The 24,488-nt window shown below is 37.3% G+C and overlaps 1 protein-coding gene across 3 annotated transcripts in view; it reads right to left on the bottom strand.

Moving 5' to 3' along the window:
- LOC139766239 (inhibitor of Bruton tyrosine kinase) overlaps positions 1–24,488 on the bottom strand; it is a 53,290-nt gene that overhangs the window by 15,865 nt on the left and 12,937 nt on the right. For all 3 annotated transcript variants that reach the window (XR_011716824.1, XM_071694590.1, XM_071694589.1), the window contains 7 exons: positions 20,831–21,106; positions 19,158–20,680; positions 11,114–11,282; positions 7,111–7,427; positions 3,705–3,907; positions 565–876; positions 240–414 (listed from right to left, as the gene is read on the bottom strand). Coding sequence is in view for 2 of the 3 variants with exons in the window: in XM_071694590.1 (XP_071550691.1) it covers positions 240–414; positions 565–876; positions 3,705–3,907; positions 7,111–7,427; positions 11,114–11,282; positions 19,158–20,680; positions 20,831–21,106 (2,975 nt within the window). In the remaining variant the exon portion in view is untranslated. The remainder of the gene's footprint in view (positions 1–239; positions 415–564; positions 877–3,704; positions 3,908–7,110; positions 7,428–11,113; positions 11,283–19,157; positions 20,681–20,830; positions 21,107–24,488) is intronic.

Here is a 24,488-nt window from a genome sequence, read left to right as displayed (position 1 = left end):
GCTGGGACCCCACATATAACAGCAGTGAGTATAACTTAAAGGAATGGGACAAACTAACATAGTACAAAAACATTCTTTAAGACTACATAACCCCTTATGGGATTTCATACATCAAACAGGTCTAAAGCAAGCTACTCTAAGTTATGTGACATTTTTGATAGTCATGTGGCATACATTTGCAGCTCATACTCCTGGAAGAAAACACCTCTGATATCATACTATGCAGACTATTCAAATACCTTTCCTGTGTCTCCAAGTCATGAGAATTGACCTTGTAGGAGGAAACGTGATTGAGAGCAATATCTGATATGACATTTTCTTGAACTGATGACTTTCTTGAGAATTTTTCAGATGTCATGGTAAACTGGCCAGATGTTCCTTTCTTCTTACAAACTTTCTGCCATGAGCCACAATCTGACCACATACAGAATAAATAAGGAAACTGTCCATAACACCATAAAATAATTTTGAATCAATTATTGAGCAGCAGTTTCAACATTTATATTGTAACTAGGTAATTATGAGAGATCAAGCTGTAACTGGTTCACACTTTTTATCACTAACCAGGCATCAACTGAATCTGGGGAACAAACTTCTTAACCTCTGATGGGTGTACTATTAATCCCAGTGTGGAATTAAAAGTTTCTGCATTTGATTTGCTGTCTGAATATTCTTGAGGGGTTCGTTCTTCTAGATCATCAAAATCCAAACTGAAATCTTCTTTTAAATCATCTGAGGGCTCACAGTCAGAAGAACTAGCAGATGCTGCTGAAGAGGTTGATGTTTTACGAGAACGTATATCTCTTTGGCTGTTGCGATGCTGACGTTTCTTCTTACGAGCGGAGCCTATGCCTCCAGAAGAAAACAGTTTATCCCCTATAAAATGATAAATTTTATTGCACCTATTACCTCCACATGCATTTCAGCACAATATCAACTGGGATACATTCTATACTCCTTCCCAAGCCATTTCCTTCCCTATGCATAAGGCAATTAGATACCACTGGAATTCCTGTAATGCAAGCTCAGTTTGTTTGATTCACTGAACTCACAATTCGCAGAGCAAAATGTTGCCATATTTTCTGTCATAAATGATTGCACTGAAACTCACACTGTTATACAACCAATGCCAAAAATTTCTATAACACTATGCAGTACTGGTAGGTAGTACATGGTAGGCAGCCACCAATCAGGGAGGTATATTACTGATATTATCCACCTGGGTATAAGGAGGGTGAGTGATGGATGCTTAGTAAGCCAGCACTTCAGTAGTTGTTCAGATGAACTTCTCTAACCAAGGTAGCTGTCTTTTCTTTCTGCCTCACCTGCATGTGGATTGCTAGCATTCTGTCCACAAACATACAACCTCTCCTTGTCACACACAAGTCTTCACAACACTTAACTCACACAACTCATTCTTCATTTCTAGATTTTTCCTGCACTGAGTGTGGTATGCTAGCCTTGCACTTTGGCAAAGGGGTAGGAAGAATAGACATAAGTAGTATGTGGGAATATTAGATGGGAACATTCAGTGAAAAAATAAGCTGGAATATTAGGTAGCCATGTAAGGTAGGAGCCTCTAAAAACACTGTGCTAGAGTTGTCCTCTGCCAGTAGCCTGTTAAAGATGAAGCACTAAAGGCTAAAAATCTGCACTGGAGTTCACTAGTTATGAAGATTCTTTTGCTGTGGCCACCTTGTTGAGGGAGTTTCTGATGGGAAGAGGCGTCATAGATATAGATATACAGATATATCGTGCAGTACTGATGGACAGGTACCTTCTATTGTAAAAAAATATACTAAAATGCTAAACTTTTTAAGTTACAAGTGCAAATGCTTTAGCATATGCATAACATTTGTCTGTCCACACATCCAGAATAAATACAAAGAAGATGGCATCTCCTTACACCTATTGAGTTTTTAACTAATGGTAGATTTCTTATTTAATACCATATTAGGATACTCCCAAATTGAGTAAGATACTAGCAACTATTACATTACCTACTGATACGAAAAACTATCAGTCTTACAGAACCATATTGTGACACTCCCAAAATGAGTAGGAGACTAGCAACTATGACCCAACTAATATGGAAAAGCCATGTCTTACTGTAAAAACTGAATGTACTTAAGTGATCTGATAGTTGCTGAGGTCATAATAATAGTGTGCTTTATTTTGCCACATGGTAATAATTTCTAATGTATCCAAGGAGCACACAGAACAGTTTACTGTACTGTATGTTAAAAAACATGTCTAAAAATATCTAGAGATTAATAAAAGGTACTTTCTACTTTAAGTATTCACCATAATGCTCAAGTTTTTGAAGTACATATGAATGCAAATGCTATAGATTTTGCATTTATTGTTCATTCCATCTAATCTATCTATATTTCTCGTGCCTGTTCCCTCCAGAGGAAGGCTAATGCAAAATAGTCTCCACTTATCCCTGCCCTTACACATCTCCCTCACATGGCCATTCCACACATTCTTCCCCCTTTTCTCTCCTCCCAGTATTCTTCCACTCTATTTCTCCATGTCATGGGTGGTCTTCCTTGTACACCAACCCTTTTACTCATACTACATTGTGTTCAGATTTAATGAAAATGAATAACATGGCATCTTCTCACAAACTTTTCCTCACCAGAAGTTTTTAGCTACATACTGAAGACACTCGTTCACACTTGAGCAAGTGCTCAGCATCTAGTAGTTTTGCCAGTTACATGGAAAACCCATCAGTCTTAACATGAAACTGGATAAACTAATGTGACCTTCTCAATGAAGCTCCTTATTTTGCCAAGTGAAAGAAATCTTTAGTATATTCAGGTAACAAAATGAGCAGCATAATATACTAAATGTAAGAAAATATGTCTAGAAATACTCAGAGATTAATAAATAGGTACTTCCTATGGTAATCATACATCAAAATACTTAACTTTTTTAGTAACATAAGAAAGCAAATACTGTATGGTTTCATAATTTGTCATAAATTCATCTGGACCAAATATAAACAAACATGGCATCTCTTCACATGCTTTTCCTACACCTGAGCTTTTAATTAAGCATTGAAGGTTTCCTCTATTCTGACAGTATTCTGACCTTCCCAAAGTGAATAAGAGCCCAGCATCAATTAGTTTTGCCCATGACATGAAAAACTGTCTTTAATGTAAAACTACAGGGGACATCATGCTGTTAATGGGCTGAATAAGGGCATTTTAAGTGGTCAGAGCAAACCACAGGAAGGTCTTTGGGGCTGGGCTGTTCTTCATCTATTCCTGGCATTACCTCACTACATGGGAAATGGTGAACAAGCATGAGAATCAAATGGATGAATATAATCATCTTTAAAGTAATTTGATCCACCATTCTCCATTACCTCTCAAAAATTTACAGACAAGTAGGCTATTTCATTTTCCAAAACATGTTTTAAATAGGCTGCAAGATGGCATGCAGACCATGAGCTCAGTGGAATCTCTATAAGAACCCAGTGTATTACTTGTTTTAATCAATCTATGATAAGGGAATGAATTGAACTTAAGCAAATGAATATTTGAAGATGGTATATATGTAGTTAGACTGTCTAACTCCCTGCTTCATGGTGGCCAACAATATCTTACCTGAGACAGGTTAAGAATAAGCTAACATTAGTTCTCAAAAAAAGAAACATCAATGAAAAAAGTTGTAACAAAGCCATCCATCTGGATCACCTTTAACAGCAGAAATATCTTCCCAATCTTCCTCAGATTCTGGTAAGAAAAATGGCTTTGCCTTCAGCAACTGTTCTAATTCATCTGAATATGGAGGCTGGTCGTGTGGGGTCATCATCCGGCATGACATGCGGGGTATGAACCCCCTGTAGTAATCACTTAGTTCCTCTAATAATTCACTGTTGCTAACACAGAGCAGAGACCTGGGGAAAGAATCTATTCTACACATCACTGAATAAATAATTCATAAACAAATAACCTGAGCAAAAACGTTTTGTAAAATGATTTAATCAAAGGACATAGACCCATATCCATAAGTTTGAATATTTAACATTTTCAACAATTTACCATACTATACTGCCTTCACATAAAATCTGGAGTATGTATTCTTAAGAGTGTAATAATGCAAACCTTACTATCCCAATTACAACCAATGAGCTATAACCAAACTATAGAGCTGCAACAGCCAAAGTTTTCAAACAATTACCGTGAATTTCTGCAATTTCGTCTACAAAAAATCATTCCAGCAGGTATACTGTTATTTTTTCATTCCAACTAAAATTCACACACTTTTACAATAAAAAAATCCCATTCAAGAAAATGAGATTTCACCTAAAAATGAAAAAATATCTAATTTCATAACAAAGCACCAAGCCATACTATCATATTTTTAACTACCACCCGACTTACATGGGAAAGATACAGTGCACATGACCTCTTTATACTCTCATGTACATCAGACAAGTCTAACATGCTAATCATGTAATAGGCTTCCATGCACATGTCTTCAAAAGTTCACAAACTTTACAAGTACACAATTTTGCATAGAATGTCTTTTACCCTCAGCCTTGCTTTCATGAAACTGTTTTACCAACCTCATCTGCCATATGCTCTAAAATGAACCCCACCATGTTATCTACATGTATAAAAAAATGTTTCAGTACTCCCTTTTAAAGGCACTAGTCACATAAGTTAAAGTATGTTTTACCTTCTCAAAATCTCTAAACGCTTGAACATGAAAGGTATATGTCTTCTTCATTTAAAACCAAAAAATTTTCAAAATTTTTGCATTGAAGACTTACAACTGAAACAAAATATCCTCTAATATATTCATCAGGGACAGCAAAACTGTCAGGATTTTTCCAAAGGATACTCAAAGATAAAATTTGGAAGCCTACCAATTTACAACTTGCTTCCATAATGCTTCCAGTTTTAGTGCTGAGGAAAAACCCTTCACATTAATGGATACTTTCAGTTATGGAGCTTCCATACTTTTCTGAGGCTGCAGGAAATACCCGGTTATATTTGGACTAACTGGTAAGTCGTTTTATTATTGTAACAACAGGATTCCACTTAGAAAATCACAAATCACTTAATCTGCCATGCTAAGTAGATGGTCCAAAGGAATTCAAGAAGAGACTGAAGATTTGGAATAAGCATTACCATGGATTTTTTTTTAATGTTCTATGTTTTGAAGCCTTTGGTATTGGGTTGTGGACAGATCTAGCAAAAAAAAAAAAGAAAGAAAAAAAAAAGCAGGGAATGTCTTTTTGGTCAGTTTGCATTCAGAAGAGTTTATCTTGGGAGGGGGTGTTTTAAGATAGGTGTTGGTGAGACTTTAAAGTACGGTAAATCATGCTTATGAATGTCTCTGTTGCACTAGTTGTGGATGGTGGAGGAGGGAATAGGTATTATAAAGACTAATGTGTTGTGTAACCCCTTAATGCGTTCAGATGGACATTTACATGAGCAAAGAACTTCCTCCAGATAGATATTTACACAATGAATTTCGCACCTCACTTTCAGGGACATGCAGTGAGCCTGGGTGATAGCTGAGGAGGCTGTGCACAATAATTTCTCCCCATAGTCAGTTATCCACCTGCCATGTCAATGACATCAGCTGTTAGCTAGATTTAAAGGACCTGGCAAAAGATGACCCAGATATTTTTGACGATGATGATCTATTTCTGGATCATGTGGAAAGTGATTTTATGAACACATTTCATGGACACTGACTCTTTCAATATCAAAAACTGACCAAGATGAGACACAAAGTTTTCTAGCAGAAGTGGAGGCAAAGTTGTCAGTACCTCAATGACTGTGATAACTGCCTCTGACTGGTGCAGTGGGTAATTCTATAAACTTTTATACTTTAACTGTTATGAAAAAATAAAAAATCACACAGATTATAGCCAGAAGGATCTTATATAATATAAATTAATATTCCATTATCAATATTTCAGAGTAAAATACATGATAAAATATGCACAGCAGCAACTCAATTGACACTCAGGTCTTAGCTTGCACTCTTTAGCATGTTGTGCTAAACATCTCCATATTATTACAGCAAAAGTAACAAGAAAAAGAATATCTTTGAAATGAAATTCAAAAAATATTTTTCAAACTTGAAAACTGAAAATTTTGAAGGGCAGAAAGGATAACCTAGTGATATATAATGGCATTGATTCTGGATGGAACTGGGTGGTATCTGAAAGGGTGGTAGAGATATGTGAGGTCATAATGGCTGCAATAAACTGCATGTATGTGTTGTTTACGTGTGTTCTTTGGATGTTCTATCCTTTTATCTCTCAAAAAGTATTCACTATCCATTTCAATGTTTTAAAAATGGACAATTGCGATCAAGTCACACCTTACTCTTTATTCTTCCAATGAGAACAAATCCAAGGCTTCTAGCCTTTTCCCTGTGTCTAAGCTCTCTCAGTTTAGGTACCATCTTTGTTACCCTTTGCTCGACCTCAATTCTATTTGTGCTTATTTAGAAGTGACCAAACATGAAAAGCATATTTTTCTTGGCATTTTATAGGATATGAAGAGCTTGCTAAATATTGCCTTATCCATATCATTGAAAGCTAATCTGATATTTACCAGCAGACAGTTTATGTTTACTACTTAAATATTCTACTTACATGGGACTCTGGCAACGTTAAAAATTATGTCAGTTCCCTAATCCTTCTCACACACAGAATTCTGAAGCTTATTTCCTGCTAGATAATAAAAATACTAAAGTCTTCTTTCATTTTGTCCCTTCCTTATTACTTTACATCTGCTAAGGTATGAAAATGTGCATGCATTCTTTACTTCTTAGAAACGAACTAATAATGTGAAAGAGATATTGAGGCCAGACATTAGATAACATTAGGATATCAGCATGAATGAGCATGTGGAAAAATTTGGGATCAAAGAATGTCAAAAAGGTTTTGTACAAGACAGTTAATCAACGTGCAGAAAATACATGCATCACAAAAAGACAGACACTTTTTTACTTATATAGTATACATGTATGTTCACCTACTCTTTAAGTTCAACTGAATCTACAACTTTGATAAAATCTTAGTTATGCACGGACACACAAAAAGTAAAACTGAAGTAAAACATGATCACTTACCCATTCTCCAACATAACAGCCAAATTCAGGCAGATGTATTGCATTACAGTTGTCTTTAAATTAAATGCATTGTAGCTTGCTGCAAACTCCAGTAATTCTGCAGCATTCTTTAGTGTCACCAAGCCACTTAAGACATTCTCACAAACTTCCCGTAATCGTGTGATCAAAAACTGATCTGCAGCTCTCATAACATTGCACACAAATTCTGCATCTCGACAATGATGTAATTCTGGTGAATCATCTTCATACAAGTAGTCAAGGATAATGACAAGGATGCTAGTTGGCAAGGGCATACTAAGTGATTCTGATGCAGAAGCCTGAAAAATAAATCAGTTTTATCTTTACATGCATCCCAAATCATGTCTATATGCTTAAGAAATCTAAGCTTAAAACCCTGAACTAAACACCATAAAAGACTGTTACTTAACTCTCTGATATTACCACATCTTAATGTACACCCAAGTGTGTCTCTGTCATCATAAAAATGAAGTGTGAATAATGCTCATTCATTTGCAAACTCACTTCACACAAGTAAACTGGTGCAAAAGGGAGAGGCAAGTAATGAAAGCAGTACCTAGAGAGACTGAGGTATCTAGACACACAAACACAAGAGTTATCTAACAGTAAGCATCAGCCAGTTGATGGGTGTCAATGTCTCTAATAATCAGATTTATATCATTCAAGGTGACAGCCTACATAAAGGAAGAACAGACAAAGGTAAGATTTCCTTTGTATGGCATAAAAAGATCACTGAAAGAAAGCAGTCGGTCTTGTACTTCACAGTACTTCTTTCAAAATTGTTAATATGATTTCAAAGAACCTCATTATATGGAAAGAAGACCATAACTAGAATTGGATGGCAGAGAGAATAAAGCAAGCAAACAAAGACCTTCGCCAATGAATCCAAAACAAAAGACTCATCTTAAGACAAATTCCAGCCTAAATGAGGAGACTGAAGAGCCTGAGATGACTTACAAAAAGATGTTGACTGTATTATCATCATTATATCATCATATAACCCCAGGACCCCTTTCTCTGAAGCAGCAAGGCTTTCATACTTCCTGTAGCAGATAAATGACAGATTTATCTGAAGTGAGAAGGTCCTTGGAAAGACTCCACTTCCTTTCATTAACAAATGATAATACAGCTTCATCAAAGGTGAATTTTTACTTGCAGTGTAACCACAAGCAGGAAGAGTCCAATAACCGAGATTATTATTATTCTGGTGGTTGGGAACTATCTACATGAAATAGTATACTGAATTATAAAAGGAATGCTCTGTGCATATCTACAGCACTGCAATCCTTCCTTCCTAGCATATGAATTTTCCTACAGAAGCATGTGACTGTTTTACAAAATGCATCCAAAACTAAGGCAGTCAAACTGCATATAACAAAAAATGATGTGCACCAACAAATATCTCAGTTCCTACATATACATCCTCATCTCTATAATTTTTGCCTAATGCCCATGCTTCATATCCATACAAAACCAAAGGAACTATAACATCAAATATACCTAACTTTGCCCTTAAAGATGCTGAGCTATTTCTTCACACATTTCTCAATAAGCCCAGGACGTTTGCTCCCTCATCCATCCTATCTCATTTCAGATCCCTAAGCTTCATTCCCTGCCATATCCCTCCAAGTTCTCTCTTCACAGCTAAACCTAACAACATTGCTTTTATTCACTCATTCTCAACTTTCTCCTTTCACATACTTTCTCAAACTCAAGACACTAGCTACTGCAGTTTCTCACTTGATCAGGCACTAGCACCACGTCATCAGCAAACAAGAAATGACTCACTTGCCAGGCCCCTCCACCCCAACAGATTGCATACCTGTTCCTTTCTCTATGACCTGTGCATTCACCTTCCTCACTTTTTATACTTATACTTTGTCGCTGTCTCCCGCGTTTGCGAGGTAGCGCAAGGAAACAGACGAAAGAAATGGCCCAACCCCCCCCATACACATGTACATACACACGTCCACACACGCAAATATACATACCTACACAGCTTTCCATGGTTTACCCCGGACGCTTCACATGCCTTGATTCAATCCACTGACAGCACCTTCCTCACTACCCCATCAATAAACAAATCAAATAGCCATGGCAGCATCACACATCTCTTACACAGACCCATCTTTACCTTTAACCACTTACCCTCCTTTCTACCTACTCACATTCATGCTTTACTCTCCGTACAAAACTCTTCACTGACTTTTAGCAGCTTTCCTCTAACACCATGTATGTGCAACACCTTCCACAGAGCATCTCTATCAACTTAATCATATGCTTTCCCTAGATCTATATGTCTCTAGATCTACATGGATAATTGTAACAATGCAGGAAGTACATAAGGTAAAGGAAAGGATGCATAGAGTACAAAATACAAAAGAAAAGTTACTGAAAATTTTGAAGGAATGATTATAGGAATGACAGCTTAGCAGCTGTAAATAAAAACATACATAAGCCTCAGTTATGGAGTTCAACTCCAGGAAAATAAAATGTGGGTATGAGCAGCCTATTTTGTTAGGATGTTAAAGTATTTACCAACAAATATCTTAACAATGGATGTAAACTTAACCCATGTGTCTATATGTATGGATATGAACAGAGCAAGAAGTGAGGATTGAATCAACTTACAAGGGTACCAACACAGACTGCAAAGTCTGTCCGATACATGACTGATGAGATTCAACCAGAGTAAGTGTAAAGTAGTGAGGATAGGCCACAATGAAAGAATGACAGAGCAGCAAATGAGCTGCAGGTAATAAGTATGCGAGAGGGATTGGAGAGTTGCCATCATCCCTAACGAGTTGGTTTAGTCCCATATTAGAAGACTAGTAAAAGGAGATAAAGTGTCTGCCAGCAAATATCAGTATAGCATTCACATATAAGGAAAACATATTTAGCTAGCTGTTATGTCCTACATAAAGCCAAAATTAGAATATGCTTCTTTGGTTTGGTCACTGCACCTAAATAAGAAAAAAGAGCTAATAGAGAAGGTCCACAAAAGGGTTACAAAGATGACACCAGAATTAAGAATGCTGAATAACTAAGAAAAGCTGGAAGCCTAAATCTGCCCACACGGGAGAGAAAAGTGAGGATTGACCTAATCACAATCTTGAGTACTGAGCTAATCAAAACTTTTAAGTTTTGGAACCAGATTGATGACAAAGACAATGAACAGTTCTTCAAATGCAGGGATAAAACAATTATAGGACATAATGTGAAAAATTAAGCAAAAAAACTAATCTAAAAAACTGCACAGAAGTACTTCTATAGTATGACTGGTTACCTTATCTCTTCATTATTACCCCTGGACCAATTTCTATTAGAATCCTGGTGTTGCCCAAAACCTCTTTCAAAAGGCTTCTGGCAGCAGAGAAATGCAGACTCCTTTGGAGTAAGAAGTTCTTTGACTAAGACAGTACTCCTAATGATAAAGTCTCGCCAAAGGCGACTTTTCACTTCAGAGGTAACCTTGAGCAGGTGGAGTCTGGTAACACCTAGTGCAAGTGGTGGATGAATGGAATGAACTAAAAGGGCATGGTCAATGCAGACAACAAAGAAAGTTTAAAAGGTTGCATGATATTAAAAATGTCCAACGGATAGGGTCTCATGTATGTAACACTCCCTTTCCATACATAAAAAAACAGGCAATTATAAACAGGTAATTATAGCAAGGATAGAAAAATATTTCTTCCTCTACCTTATATTGGTGAACTACCAATTCAAGATTAGGCAGAATCCTAGTGACAGAATATGTATACCAAAGGGTAGCAAGAGAAGAAGTATAGACAGCATAATGGAGCATGTATGCGAGATGGGAGCATTTATAGAGAAGAGCGAGCTGTGCCATGAAAGATGATAGCTGGAAAAGACTGTACATAAAGCCAAATGAATGAGTAAGTTGGAAATATTGTACCTGAATCAAAACAACACATAAGATAAAGAAAATTAAGCAAGAAACATGCTACTTGAAAATAAACTGTACCTCCATCCAACTGGCCCCAAACATGCAATGAAAATATTCCAGCCTTGCACTAAGGATGCACTTGTGGGCCCCTAGAATATCCCCATTTCTGCTGTGGAACATAACATCCCACAGCTCTGGATTCCTCTCTCGACTGTACTTTTGTTCTTCCTCATATGACTCTACATCCCTGCAAAAAATGTTATAGTCATAAAATTGATGCTGATATCATATCAAATTTTACCACTTAAGACTCTAAAAGTTAACATGAAGACTGTTGCATGAAAAAGGAAAGGAAAAGGTGAATTTCACAAAATCTGACAGCTTTCCTCAAAACTTCCCACTCATACTGTAACACCTGTTGCTAAAACACAAGATTCCTGATGGGGGGAAAAAAAGTGATTTAAGTTTTCCTACTTATGACCAACCGTTAAAAATGAATGTGAAGAGGGGAAGCATTCATCATTATGGTAACTAGAGATTAACAACAATATGCTACTTTTAAATAAGCCAAAGAGGTAATAATAAATAAAGGCTCTCATGATTATGGTCTGAAGTGTAATCAAATTCACTTCTCAATCCAATTCCCACAATGATAGCACAGCTGATGTTTTAATGTTCCATTTACAAATAGGTACTGCATTAGGTTCTAAACAGCTGCAACCCGGAGCGGTACTAGCATCCAAACTTAGCAGTGTTAAAGGGAGAAGAATAGCTAAAGGTAAGAGTAAATGAAACTTTGGAGGTGGTTGAGGAAGGGAAGGTATTTAGGGATACATTGATTGTATGAGTGGCTAAAGTGTGTGATATATAGAAGGGGGGATGTGGGCAATGAGAAAGAGTAGTGAGTGGAGAGATAAGAAGTCAAGTTGCTAGTGTGAGAGAGGAGAGATGTATATATGTTATCTGCAGGAAAAGAGAGCAAGTAACTGGTAAACATTCAAAAGAAAGCAGCAGTCATGAGAAATGTAATAGGAGTGAAAAAGATGGCAAATAAAAGATGGAGAGGGAATATCAGTAAACTTCTGGGAGAACAAGATTTTCTGGAAAGAGCTAGTTAGTGTGAGAACTAAATAATAAATGTGGTATCAGTGATGGTAGCATGTGAGTAAGTGGTAGCAGAGATAAGGATGAGATGAAAAGAGCATTCTGAAGATCAGCTGAATGTGTTTGATAATAGAGCAGCAGATGAAGCAAGAGTGTCATGGTGAATGGATTGGTGTAAACATAAGAGGTGGTGAAATTTTTAAGAAGTGTGGCAAAGCAGCCAGAGTGGATACGATTACAGTTGAATTTCTTAAAAAAGAAGGGTAACACTGTTGCTGATTGGTTACTAGGAATTTTCAGTGTAAGTATGGCTCATGGTGAGGTACCTGAGATACTGAAGAATGCCATTCATAAAGGGTAGGGGACCAGAAGTGAATGCTCAGATTACATAGGTACATGTCTATCGAGTATAACTAGTAAGCTCCATGAGAGTGGTGACAGAGGGTGGTGGCATGCACTGAAAATTACACTGGATAGGAGCAAAGTAGCTTGAGGAGGAGTAGAGGGTGTGTGGACTGGGTGTCTCCTTTGCAGAATTCATAAGATACTCGAGAGAAAAGTGTTTGTATGCGCCATTTTATGATCTGGATAAAGCAAGTGTCAGGGTTGACCCTTGTGGAAGGAGCTATATATATATATAAGATTCCTAGGTGGCAAAGGTCAGCACGAATGACTTTAAATAGAATATGATAAAGACTAAATAAGACTGTTTTATGCCATATTTCTGGCTGATGTGAGCTCTCAGAATAACAGGAAACGTGCGTTAAAGTTAATACAAGAGGTGATTTTATTGTAAGCTGCCAATTACAGGTGCACAGTTAAAGAAAACCATCCTAAAGTTTTTCTTTCTTGTTAGTGAGTTACTGTAAAGGAAGGGGAGAGGCTGGGTCCACACTAAAGCCTGCTGTGGTCCAGGGTCAGACCATGGTCCACCAAATCAGTAGCCTTGCTCTAGGTATATAACTTGTGAAAATATGGACACCTTCGCTGACAGAAGATATAAGACTCTATTGCCATGGCCACCCCTTGAGGGAGTTCCAGGTGGGAACAGGAGTCAGAGATATAGATAGAAATAATATATAGCATAAATACAGCTTAAGATTGCAAAGCATGCTACTGACATCATTGTTTCTCAATTGATCTGTTCATTATTTTAACCCCATTTTCAACTATAAGAAAAAGTATCATTGGCTTTCAGAGTGGTATAAATGGCTGACTAGGGTCTTATTGGAAGTGTATGAGGGGAGAAACAGAAGTTTGAAAAAGAATAATATTTTCAGCAAAGTTAATCCCAAGAATATGATTTTGGTCCAGAATGTTTTTTCGAAGGTCAAAGGTTCATTTCCTTTGAGCTTTTGAGAAGGAAGCTGTCTCTCTCTCTTGATGTTGACTGAACTATATAAATTATATTCATCTCAAACTGCAAGGAGAAATTTGAAGATGAACTGTATAACCAATACAATCAAAATGAGCTCATGTATTACTGATGTATCAGATGACACAATTAAAGCAATTGATCAGCTTAGAGAAAATTCAGTTCCATTACCATATGGAATCCCAGCCATATTTCTCAAAAGATAAAAACAGCAATAGTGAAACCAATGATGTTCCCACATACCAGATCATTGACATGATTTCTTATGTTAAGAAGGGAAAATATATTCATACATATTCTACAAATAAAGTATTGTACCAGGTGATTAACAAAATTTCTTGCTGTGTAGTTCTAAGGGGCCTGGAAGTGGATGGGGTGCTGTGGTTTTGGCGCGTTGCACATGACAGCTGGAGACTGAGTGTGGGCGGGTGTGGCCTTATTTTTGTCTACTCCTAGCACTGCCTTGTTGGAGGTGGGGTGGGTGATGTTATTTCATGTGTGGTGGGGTGGCAACAGGAATGAATGTAGGCAGCAAGTATGAATATGTACATGTGTATATATGTATCATCCCTGGGGAGAGGGGAGAAAGAATACTTCCCACGTATTTCCTGCATGTCTTAGAAGGCGACTAAAAGAGAAAAGAGCGGGGGGCTGGAAATCCTCCCCTCTCATTTTTTATTTTCCAAAAGAAGGAACAGAGAAGGGGGCCAGGTGAGGATATTCCCTCAAAGGCCCAGTCCTCTGTTCTTAGCGCTACCTCGCTAATGCGGGAAATGGCGAATAGTATGAAAAAAAAAAAAAAAAAAAAAAAAATATATATATATATATATATATGGTGTGGAGGGAAAGCTACTAGAAGCAGGGAGAGTTTTAATAGAAGAGTAAGATATGAGTACAAGTAAAATGGTAGAGCAAGTGGTTCTATGTGTAGGTGGGTCTGCATTTAGAATGTGTGATGCCACAATGGCTGTTTTATCTGAGCTTTGGAGGCAGTCTCAAGTGAGAGACTCCAGAAAATGGTGCGAGTTTCAAGAGATGTGAAGAAAGGAAGATGAGAGATAATGCGAATAAAAGTATGGTTATAAGAGTTTGCAGGGGTAAGGACTGATTGGTTTGACTAAGTGTGGATGACGAGAATCTAGAAGAATTAAAGTGTTTTATGTACCTGTGAGTGTACATGCAAGCAAATGGAGCCATGGATGGGTGAGAGGACAAAGACAAAAGATAAAGTGGAGTCAGCTCAGCTAGCAAGCATAAGGATGCGAGTCCCTTTAAACTTTTGCTTTGTCTTTCAATTTTTTTCCCATTGCATTATGAGAATGAAGAAAAAGACACTTGCTACAGATGAAGAAATTTATGCTGAGACAAGAACCTCCAACTCTGGCAATAAGGAATCTCTGATGTCTTTTGCAGAAAACTGAGACAAAGGCAATCCAGTGAGCCAGCATCAAGAGATAGCACCATTTCCATAGTTTCCATCCACTAGCAGTGATGATACATCTTCAGAGCCTTAATGGTCCAGAGTGAAGAATGTAACATCATCTAATTCAAAACATCAAAAAAAAGTTATGGATTTCCAAGAACAACATGCCATGCTAGTTTTGGAAACATAACATCACACAAGTTTTTCTAGAAACTTTTTCCTGCCACAATTCATGATAAAAATCCATAGGAAACTAACAGATATACTAAATATAGATCAGATAACTTAAGGTATTTACAACCTAGGTCTAGGTTCAATAAGTAAAAGGATGTTTCAACATCATATTTTAAAGCATTTAGTCATGTAGAGATAGGTTTACAATGCTTTTAGCCTATCTAAAAATGAATATTTATAATTGTATAATGCCGTATTTATCTTTTACACTAACTTCCACTAAATCATTCTTATGGTATTGCTCTCATTTCTTTACCGAGAGGCATGGTGAATTTTTTACCTAAATTTGAATACAATCAACAAAGTGTTGAATTACAAACTAATTTATGATTTATATGATATGATACATGCTACTGGACTAGTTTCAGTTAAATACTTATGATGCATTTTATTGGAAACCACTTTCTTCATAATCTAGAATTTTTCACCTAAATTTGAGTTCAGGAAATTTGCTATTATTTTGAATTCTAATACAATCTATGATTTTCATATATAATTCAACCTTCTGGATTTCTTCTGGCCCCTCAGCAGAATAAATGGGTGAATATTAAAGACAATTGAATATTTTTTTCTACATTCTTTCAAACTTTGTTCTTCAATACTCAATTCAGTTTCAAAGGAATTGAAATGCCAAATATGGAACCTCATGGTTTTCTTAAGATGAAGTATTATAAATTTTAAAAATGTAATTTCATTTTTTGATAGGGAAATTGCACTTTTAGAGAATACCTTTAAAATTCTGACACACTCAAAGAGTTTATGTAACAATCCACCTGAAAAATGATTCAACTGAAGCATAAAATACTGTATCATGTTAATAACTTTAAAGTATTAAAAACACCGTTTACAAGGGAATATTTATCTCCACGGTATTTTCACACACAAGTAGCATAGCTACAAACAAGATACCATAACGAATGCAAATCACTGCCAGTGCAGCCTTTTCAGCATTTCAAGATCAAAAGAAAAAGATACTGATAAGGAAAATGTTATGGACCCTTTGGTAGTGATAAATGAAAAGCTTTAATTTGCATATCATATTGAAAAAGTGTACAAGAGTGAGACACGATGAGTGGTGTGATAATGAAAACTATCATTACAAGATAAAAATCTGATTTTGGAAATGCTTAACCCTACAAGAAAAGCTGACTACCACTGTAAGCTTAAAAAACAAGAGACAATACTTTTTCATACATATTTGCTATCTCCCACACTAGTGAGGTTGCATCAAGAACAGAGGACCAAGCCTTAAGAGGGAAAACAAAACCTTTATCATATTCATATAAAATTAAAGATATGTATGCAAAATTAGGAAAATGATAAGAAATGAATCCTTTATCTACCTTTGGTTTGCCGTGGTGAAGTGGTGACATGATTATCTGAGGGCCATCTGGCACCTCAGGGTGAAGCAGGTGAGGGTGGGGGGATAGGAGGAGGAAAGAGTGAGCGAAGCATTGAACTTTGTGTGCTGTTTTTAAAACAGCAGGAGAAAATTTTGTCTTAAGTAAAGTATGTTGCAGTCAGGATCTCCAAAAACAAAACAATTGAATACATAAAACTTTCACTTCATCAACATTCTCTTTAACACTAAACTTACCTCATGCACCATCTGTACTGTGGGAAGTAGATGAAACATTAACAGGAGAAGTGAATCCACCATGCTGACAGAGATGCTAATGAGAGCCTGAGTGATGCATGGGTAGCGTGAGGAAGACTTCTGGGATATGTGACAAGATTTATGAATGCTAAACTTGGTGCACATTTTAAAACAGAGGCATGAAAATCTTGTGTCAAGTAAAGTTGCAGCTGATCATAGACCATTAAATAATCTATATCGCAGTTGACCATAACCCATCAAACAATGTATGCCGCAGTTTAAGAATTAATGTGTATAAAATAAGAAGATGAAGGAGGACGTCCATACACAAAAATAAGGATGGAGTGGAAACTTAGGTTTATTCAAGAGCGAGATGTATGCATGGGATAGAAAGAAATGAATCAATGAAGTATATGGAGACAACATGCTGTCAGTGGGCTGAACTAGGGGAAATGAAGCAATAAAAGTAAACCATGGAATAGTTCATGTAGCTTGACCATGGAGAGTAGGTACTGGTTTCAATACATTATATGCAAATTTGGCTCTGGTTCATTTCTTCTTTACGCTACCTCATTAAAGCAGGAGAAACGATAAAAAAAAAGAAAACTGAATACTACTGTGTTGTATGATCAACAGGTAGAGCTGAAATCATATGTATTCTGAAGGGAATTTAGAGACACTTCTCAAGCCAACTTTAAGCAATAGAACACACGGACCCCCATGGAAATCTATAAAACAAACTATATAGCCTACAAAATAAACAACAAGGTAAATGATGTTTATGCATTAAAACAAATTGAAAAAAATCAAAAGGACTAAAAATGCAATACAAAATGAAAACAAGTACAGTGTAATCAATCTCTACCCACCTGGGTACCAGGAGGGTTAGTGACATCAGCAAAGTAAGCCTGTGCTTTAGTGGTTGTCAAGTTGCACTATGACCTAGGTATCTGTATTTCCTTCCTGCCCCACTAATATGTGGACTACTGTCATTCTGTCTACAAATATACAATCTCCTTGTCATCTGTAACACCTGACAACACTTACCTCACACAGCTTATTCTTCCCCTGTGTTTCCCCTGCCTTTTGGCAAAATGGTAGGAGCAGTCAACAGAAGTATAAGATAGGGACATTTAGGCTGGAACATTAGGTAGAAAAATTAGGTATATATATACATATATATACATAGTAGTATGTAGGAGCATTAGATAGTCGTCATTAGGAACATTAGGTAAGAGCCTCTGCAAACACTGCACTAGAGTTGCCCTCTGCCAGTGGCCTGTTAAGGGTAAGGTACTAAAGGCTAGAAAGCAACACTGGAGTTCTTTAGTTATGGAGACTTTGTTGCCATGGCCATCCTTTTGAGGGAGTTCCAACTGGAACAGGCATCAGAGATATAAACAGATAGATAGATAGATCCCTTGGGATATATAAAAATAGGGCCCAGCATGAAAGGTGGTGAGAACCTACTGTACCTAACAAAACATCTTCAAGGAATGAGTACTGAAACCTTTAAAAGATGACTAAACTAATGCAGGTTCTAAATAAAATCATGCAATGTGCACAACAGAATAGAACAGCAGTATTGTTATTTAAGCACTATATGTGGTGAGTGTGATGCCCTGTAGTATATGCCAACCTTACAGCAAAATCTTGTTGTGGGTAGGTATTACTAAAAGACCTCTTCATTCTAGGTGCTGACAACTGTTTACATAATAATGACCACCTATATGTAAAATGATATTTGATCTGATCAAGAGGTTTTACAGAATACCAGAATGATCCATCCTGGTAATAATCAGTAAAACTTTCATCATATGTATAAGAAAATTCCTAAAAATGCGATTCAAAATATTCATCACCACATGTATGAGAAAATTCCTAATTCTGCGATTCAAAAGAAATTACAGTTTGAAAAATCTTATGAGAAATAATGATGTACTTTAGCTGTACTATAGTATTCATTCCTCTCCGTAACAATTTCACGATAAGCAGTTCAATACTATCTTAATCTTTGTCTTAATCACTTAAAAATAGATAATTTGTTTCTTGTTTTAACTGTCATTGTGGGATTGGTTATCAATGAAGGTTTCTAATATGTTCAAATGGATTTGGGTTTGTTGACTTATCGTGTGGATTCAGATGATAAGTGGACAAGTTAAGAGTTTAGCATTATCTCATTAAATGCTGGCATCTCATATAGTACTGAAGCCATACTGTAAATAATTTCATTTTTACAAACCATTACTTCTCCCATCTCAGTAAGATAGCACCAAGAACAAATTAATAATGGCCTTATATGCTATCATGTATGATGTGCTAAAACCAGAGCATACCATCTTTAGCCAAGCCCTACATAACAATTACATGTACAAACAAAAATACTTACTTCTCTTGTCCATCAGCCTTTACTCTTATATATCCATCTATAATTCTCAAACCATCCAATTCCTTTTCAAGCGATGTAATTTGCAGTTTCTTTGCCACTGACTTAGCGAGGTGTAATAGATCAGAACTGGTTGTCCTGACCCCTGAGAACTTTCGTCCTTTATTCTTCTTCTGTTTGTTGGAAGCTTTTACATGCTGTGCCTCTTTATGAGACACAGAGTTGTTAGATGTTTGGTGTAAATTTCCACTGTAAGCCCATTCAAACAGCTCTGGGTCTGGAGTGTTGGCAAAGACATTATCCATGATCTTGTTTTGTGTTAAGCCATACTCACTCTGTCCTATCCTTGTAAGCTGGCAGGAACCAGTGTAAATATATGTCAAAACCTCTTGAAAGATATCTGGTTGTATATCAGAGAGAACAAGTTTTCTTTTTTGAAAGCTCTTGTGAGTATCCAAACCATCATCTTCCAAGCTATCTTTCTCATCAAGGAGGTTGCGGTGGAAGTAACCACTGTGGCAGGCCAGAATATACGAGTGGGCAGGAAATCTTCGAGTACCACACACAATAACCACATCATGCAATGTATCCATTTCATTAGCCTCTTCAAGTAGATGTTTAAAATCTTCCTTCCAAGAGCTGTGGCTAACTTGGGGTATATCCAGCAGAAAACTATTTGGGTTATTCTGAAGTGCAGCAAAGTTAAGACCCTCTGGATCACACATAATAGAAACAGTACGATGTAAGGCAGCAATGCGAGTGAGACGCAATGTGATGCAGGTACTGCGATCAAGGAAGTCATTAAGTTGTCTTGATGATGACCATGACTTACGTATTAGAGCCTTTTCTGGTGTCTTGCGTTCTTGGGCAGGCAAAATGACAGCAGAAAACGCTTCTCCATTATCAGTTACAATTCCAAGGTTATGCCGACTGAGGCAAAAGTCCATGATACTGATTTCTCGATTGATACTGAACAGACAGCGAGACAGATGAGATGACTCTTCAGTCCAAAGGTATAAATGACCAGTTCCACTTCCAGTGAGAACAGCAATCTTAAGGTCAACACCTCCACGCTCTTTAAGGCCACAAGCTCTAACTCTAGAATCTAAATGACCTCCAACACATGCCACCTTTACCACACCAAACATTTTAGAGGTTACCTTTCGTATCTGATACTGATGAAGAACATATACATCACCATGAGATGTTGACAGTACAGTAGCCCCATCACTCACTCCTATTGAGGCCAGATTACCATCTTCTCTTAAAACTACAGATGTTACATTCCTTGGAGAGATAATAGTGCGTTCATTAGAATTTTTGAAGTGACCAAGCTGCCCTGCGTTGAGACCAAAAGTATAAACTGTGCGAGATGTCCATATGACAGAGTGGTACTTGGCTGCAGCAACACCTGCAATTACTTCCTTATGAGACTTGTGCCAAGTAAGCAATCTTGGGGTATAAAGATGCTCTGGAGGGGGGTTAATACCCAACTGATGATACACATTAGTACCAGTGCTCCAAACCTAAATAATATAAAAAGAGAGGGAAAACTGTCAAACAAAGTCAATATAAAAAAAACTGTAGAATTAAAGTTCAAGAAAGTCAACATATCACAATTTCATACAAAGAATTTTCATGAAATTTAAATCAGGTCCACAACAAAAGATACTTACCTGTCCTGAATCAGATAGGAAGAGAGAATGGTCAGGACCTACAGCCACCTTAGTTATATTGATGTGCATGAAGGCCTTTATAGCATGTGGGGTGATGACTGGGGCTCTGGTGTCCAGTCCCAGCCTGCCTCCTTGGCCATAACCACATGTATAAACACGACCAGTGTTTGCAAGAAACAATGTATGGAATTTGCTCAACACTACATCCGTTATCACTTGACCTTCTCGGTGTAAGGACTCTAAACACTCAGGAGTTCCCCTTGCATGCGGATTTGTCTGATAAAAGATAGTAAAACAACCTGCTGATTTGTCTGATAAAAGATAATGCAATACTTAAAAATACTGTGCAAAATAAATCATTTACATCAATATCTATGAAAAATTGGTAAAGTTCTAGAATTGATGAGTAATAAGAAATGAATTATGACACGTCGAGACTGCAGATAAACAAACTGTCTGCAGGGACACTTTCTCAGAAAAATTCATGAGTCCTACACTTTTCCATAAGTCTTGCTTGAAAAATTCATTTGCAAAATGATAAAGAGTTAATTTACTACATACATAATAATGAGAAGCGTGGGAGGTGGGCAGATTAGAAAGGGTAGTGAGTGGTGGGATGAAGAAGTAAGATTATTAGTGAAAGAGAAGAGAGAGGCATTTGGATGATTTTTGCAGGGAAAAAATGCAAATGAGTGGGAGATGCATAAAAGAAAGAGGCAGGAGGTCAAGAGAAAGGTGCAAGAGGTGAAAAAGAGGGCAAATGAGAGTTGGGGTGAGAGAGTATCATTAAATTTTAGGGAGGATAAAAAGATGTTTTGGAAGGAGGTAAATAAAGTGCGTAAGACAAGGGAGCAAATGGGAACTTCAGTGAAGGGGGCTAATAAGGAGATGATAACAAGTAGTGGTGATGTGAGAAGGAGATGGAGTGAGTATTTTGAAGGTTTGTTGAATGAGTTTGATGATAGAGTGGCAGATATAGGGTGTTTTGGTCGAGGTGGTATGCAAAGTGAGAGGGTTAGGGAAAATGATTTGGTAAACAGGGAAGAGCTAGTAAAAGCTTTGTGGAAGATGAAAGCTGGCAAGGCAGCAGGTTTGGATGGTAATGCAGTGGAATTTATTAAAAAAAAGGGGGTGATTGTATTGATGACTGGTTGGTAAGGTTATTTAATGTATGTATGATTCATGGTGAGGTGCCTGAGGATTGGCAGAATGCTTGCATAGTGCCATTGTACAAAGGCAAAGGGGATAAGAGTGAGTGCTCAAATTACAGAGATATAAGTTTGTTGAGTATTCCTGGTAAATTATATGGGAGGGTATTGATTGAGAGGGTGAAGGCATGTACAGAGCATCAGATTAGGGAAGAGCAGTGTGGTTTCAGAAGTGGTAGAGGATGTGTGGATCAGGTGTTTGCTTTAAAGAATGTATGTGAGAAATACTTAGAAAAGCAAATGGATTTGTATGTAGCATTTATGGATCTGGAGAAGGCATATGATAGAGTTGATAGAGATGCTCTGTGGAAGGTGTTAAGAATATATGGCATGGGAGGCAAGTTGTTAGAAGCAGTGAAAAGTTTTTATCGAGGATGTAAGGCATGTGTACGTGTAGGAAGAGAGGAAAGTGATTGGTTCTCGGTGAATGTAGGTTTGCGGCAGGGGTGTGAGATGTCTCCATGGTTTTTTAATTTGTTTATGGGTGGGGTTGTTAGGGAGGTGAATGCAAGAATTTTGGCAAGAGGGGCAAGTATGCAGTCTGTTGTGGATGAGAGAGCTTGGGAAGCGAGTCAGTTGTTGTTCACTGATGATACAGCGCTGGTGGCTGATTCATGCGAGAAACTGCAGAAGCTGGTGACTGTATTTAGTAAGGTGTGTGAAAGAAGAAAGTCGAGAGTAAATGTGAATAAGAGCAAGGATATTAGGTACAGTAGGGTTAAGGATCAAGTCAAATGGGAGGTAAGTTTGAATGGAGAAAAACTGGAGGAAGAAGTGTTTTAGATATCTGGCAGTGAATTTGGCAGCGGATGGAACCATGGAAGTGGAAGTGAATCATAGGGTGGGGGAGGGGGCAAAAGTTCTGGGAGTGTTGAAGAATGTGTGGAAGTCGAAAACATTATCTCCAAAAGCAAAAATGGGTATGTTTGAAGGAATAGTGGTTCCAACAATGTTGTATGGTTGCGAGGCGTGGGCTATGGATGGAGTTGTGCGCAGGAGGGTGGATGTGCTGGAAATGAGATGTTTGAGGACAATATTTGGTGTGAGGTGGTTTGATCGAGTAAGTAATGTAAGGGTAAGAAAGATGTGTGGTAATAAAAAGAGTGTGGTTGAGAGAGCAGAAGAGGGTGTTTTGAAATGGTTTGGTCACATGGAGAGAATGAGTGAGGAAAGATTAACCAAGAGGATATATGTGTCAGAGGTGGAGGGAACGAGGAGAAGTGGGAGACCAAATTGGAGGTGGAAAGATGAAGTGAAAAAGATTTTGAGTGATTGGGGCCTGAACATGCAGGAGGGTGAAAGGCGTGCAAGGAATAGAGTGAATTGGAACGATGTGGTATACCGGGGTCGACGTGCTGTCAATGGATTGAACCAGGGCATGTGAAGTGTCTGGGGTAAACCATGGAAAGTTCTGTGGGGACTGGATGTGGAAAGGGAGCTGCAGTTTCAGTGCATTATTACATGACAGCTAGAAACTGAGCGTGAACGAATGTGACCTTTGTTGTCTTTTCCTAGCGCTACCTCGTACACATGAGGGGGGAGGGGGTTGTTATTCCATGTGTGGCGAGGTGGCGATGGGAATGAATAAAGGCAGATAATATGAATTATGTACATGTGTATATATGTATATGCCTGTGTGTGTATATATATGTATACATTGAGATGTATAGGTATCTATATTTGCGTGTGTGGACATGTATGTATATACATGTGTATGTGGGTGGGTTGGGCCATTCTTTCGTCTGTTTCCTTGCGCTACCTCGCTAATGCGGGAGAAAGCGACAAAGCAAAATAAATAAATAAATATACATAATAAATTTCACATTTCAAAACTATGTGAAAATAATTTCACATTTTAAAATCTTGTAAAAATAAAATAATGTAGAGTACAGTATTAAAAAAATATGCACATATGCTACTGACTTGTATGCTTAGGTGCATAGAAACACTACAGCATTGAGTCACAAATCTTTGGCAAGCATACTGGGTGAGTCATGGTTTAAAGAATTCCAAATGCCAACAAAGTGTTAATGGCATTATATTTACCCTACAGCAAATAATTCAAGCTTTCAAGTTTAAAAATGTCGCCCAAAACACACACCCAAATATGAAATGTGAATCTTTAATTCCAGGTCAATTTCTAGGCAAATAACACAGAAGCTAATGACAATGAACATTCCTTCAGTGAGGGAAGTTGCCAATTTGAGCCTACCATTTCAGTGATGACATTCTATGACATTCTACTGACGCCATAGATTATCAACTTTGACATAAAAGTTGCTTCAAGCTTCACATTTCATTAACAGTTTATATAAAGTCTGAATAAAACAGGATATCATTCATATAAAAGGCTTACATCTTATTGATAGTTTACACAGTTTGAACAAAAAGGTACATCCATCACCTTAAAATTTAATCGAGTTTATATGCAGCTCAAACCACAACTGTAA

This window comes from Panulirus ornatus, chromosome 57 (genome assembly GCF_036320965.1).
Source record: "Panulirus ornatus isolate Po-2019 chromosome 57, ASM3632096v1, whole genome shotgun sequence".
NCBI lineage: Eukaryota > Metazoa > Arthropoda > Malacostraca > Decapoda > Palinuridae > Panulirus > Panulirus ornatus.
This window is presented reverse-complemented; position numbering and strand designations above follow the sequence as displayed.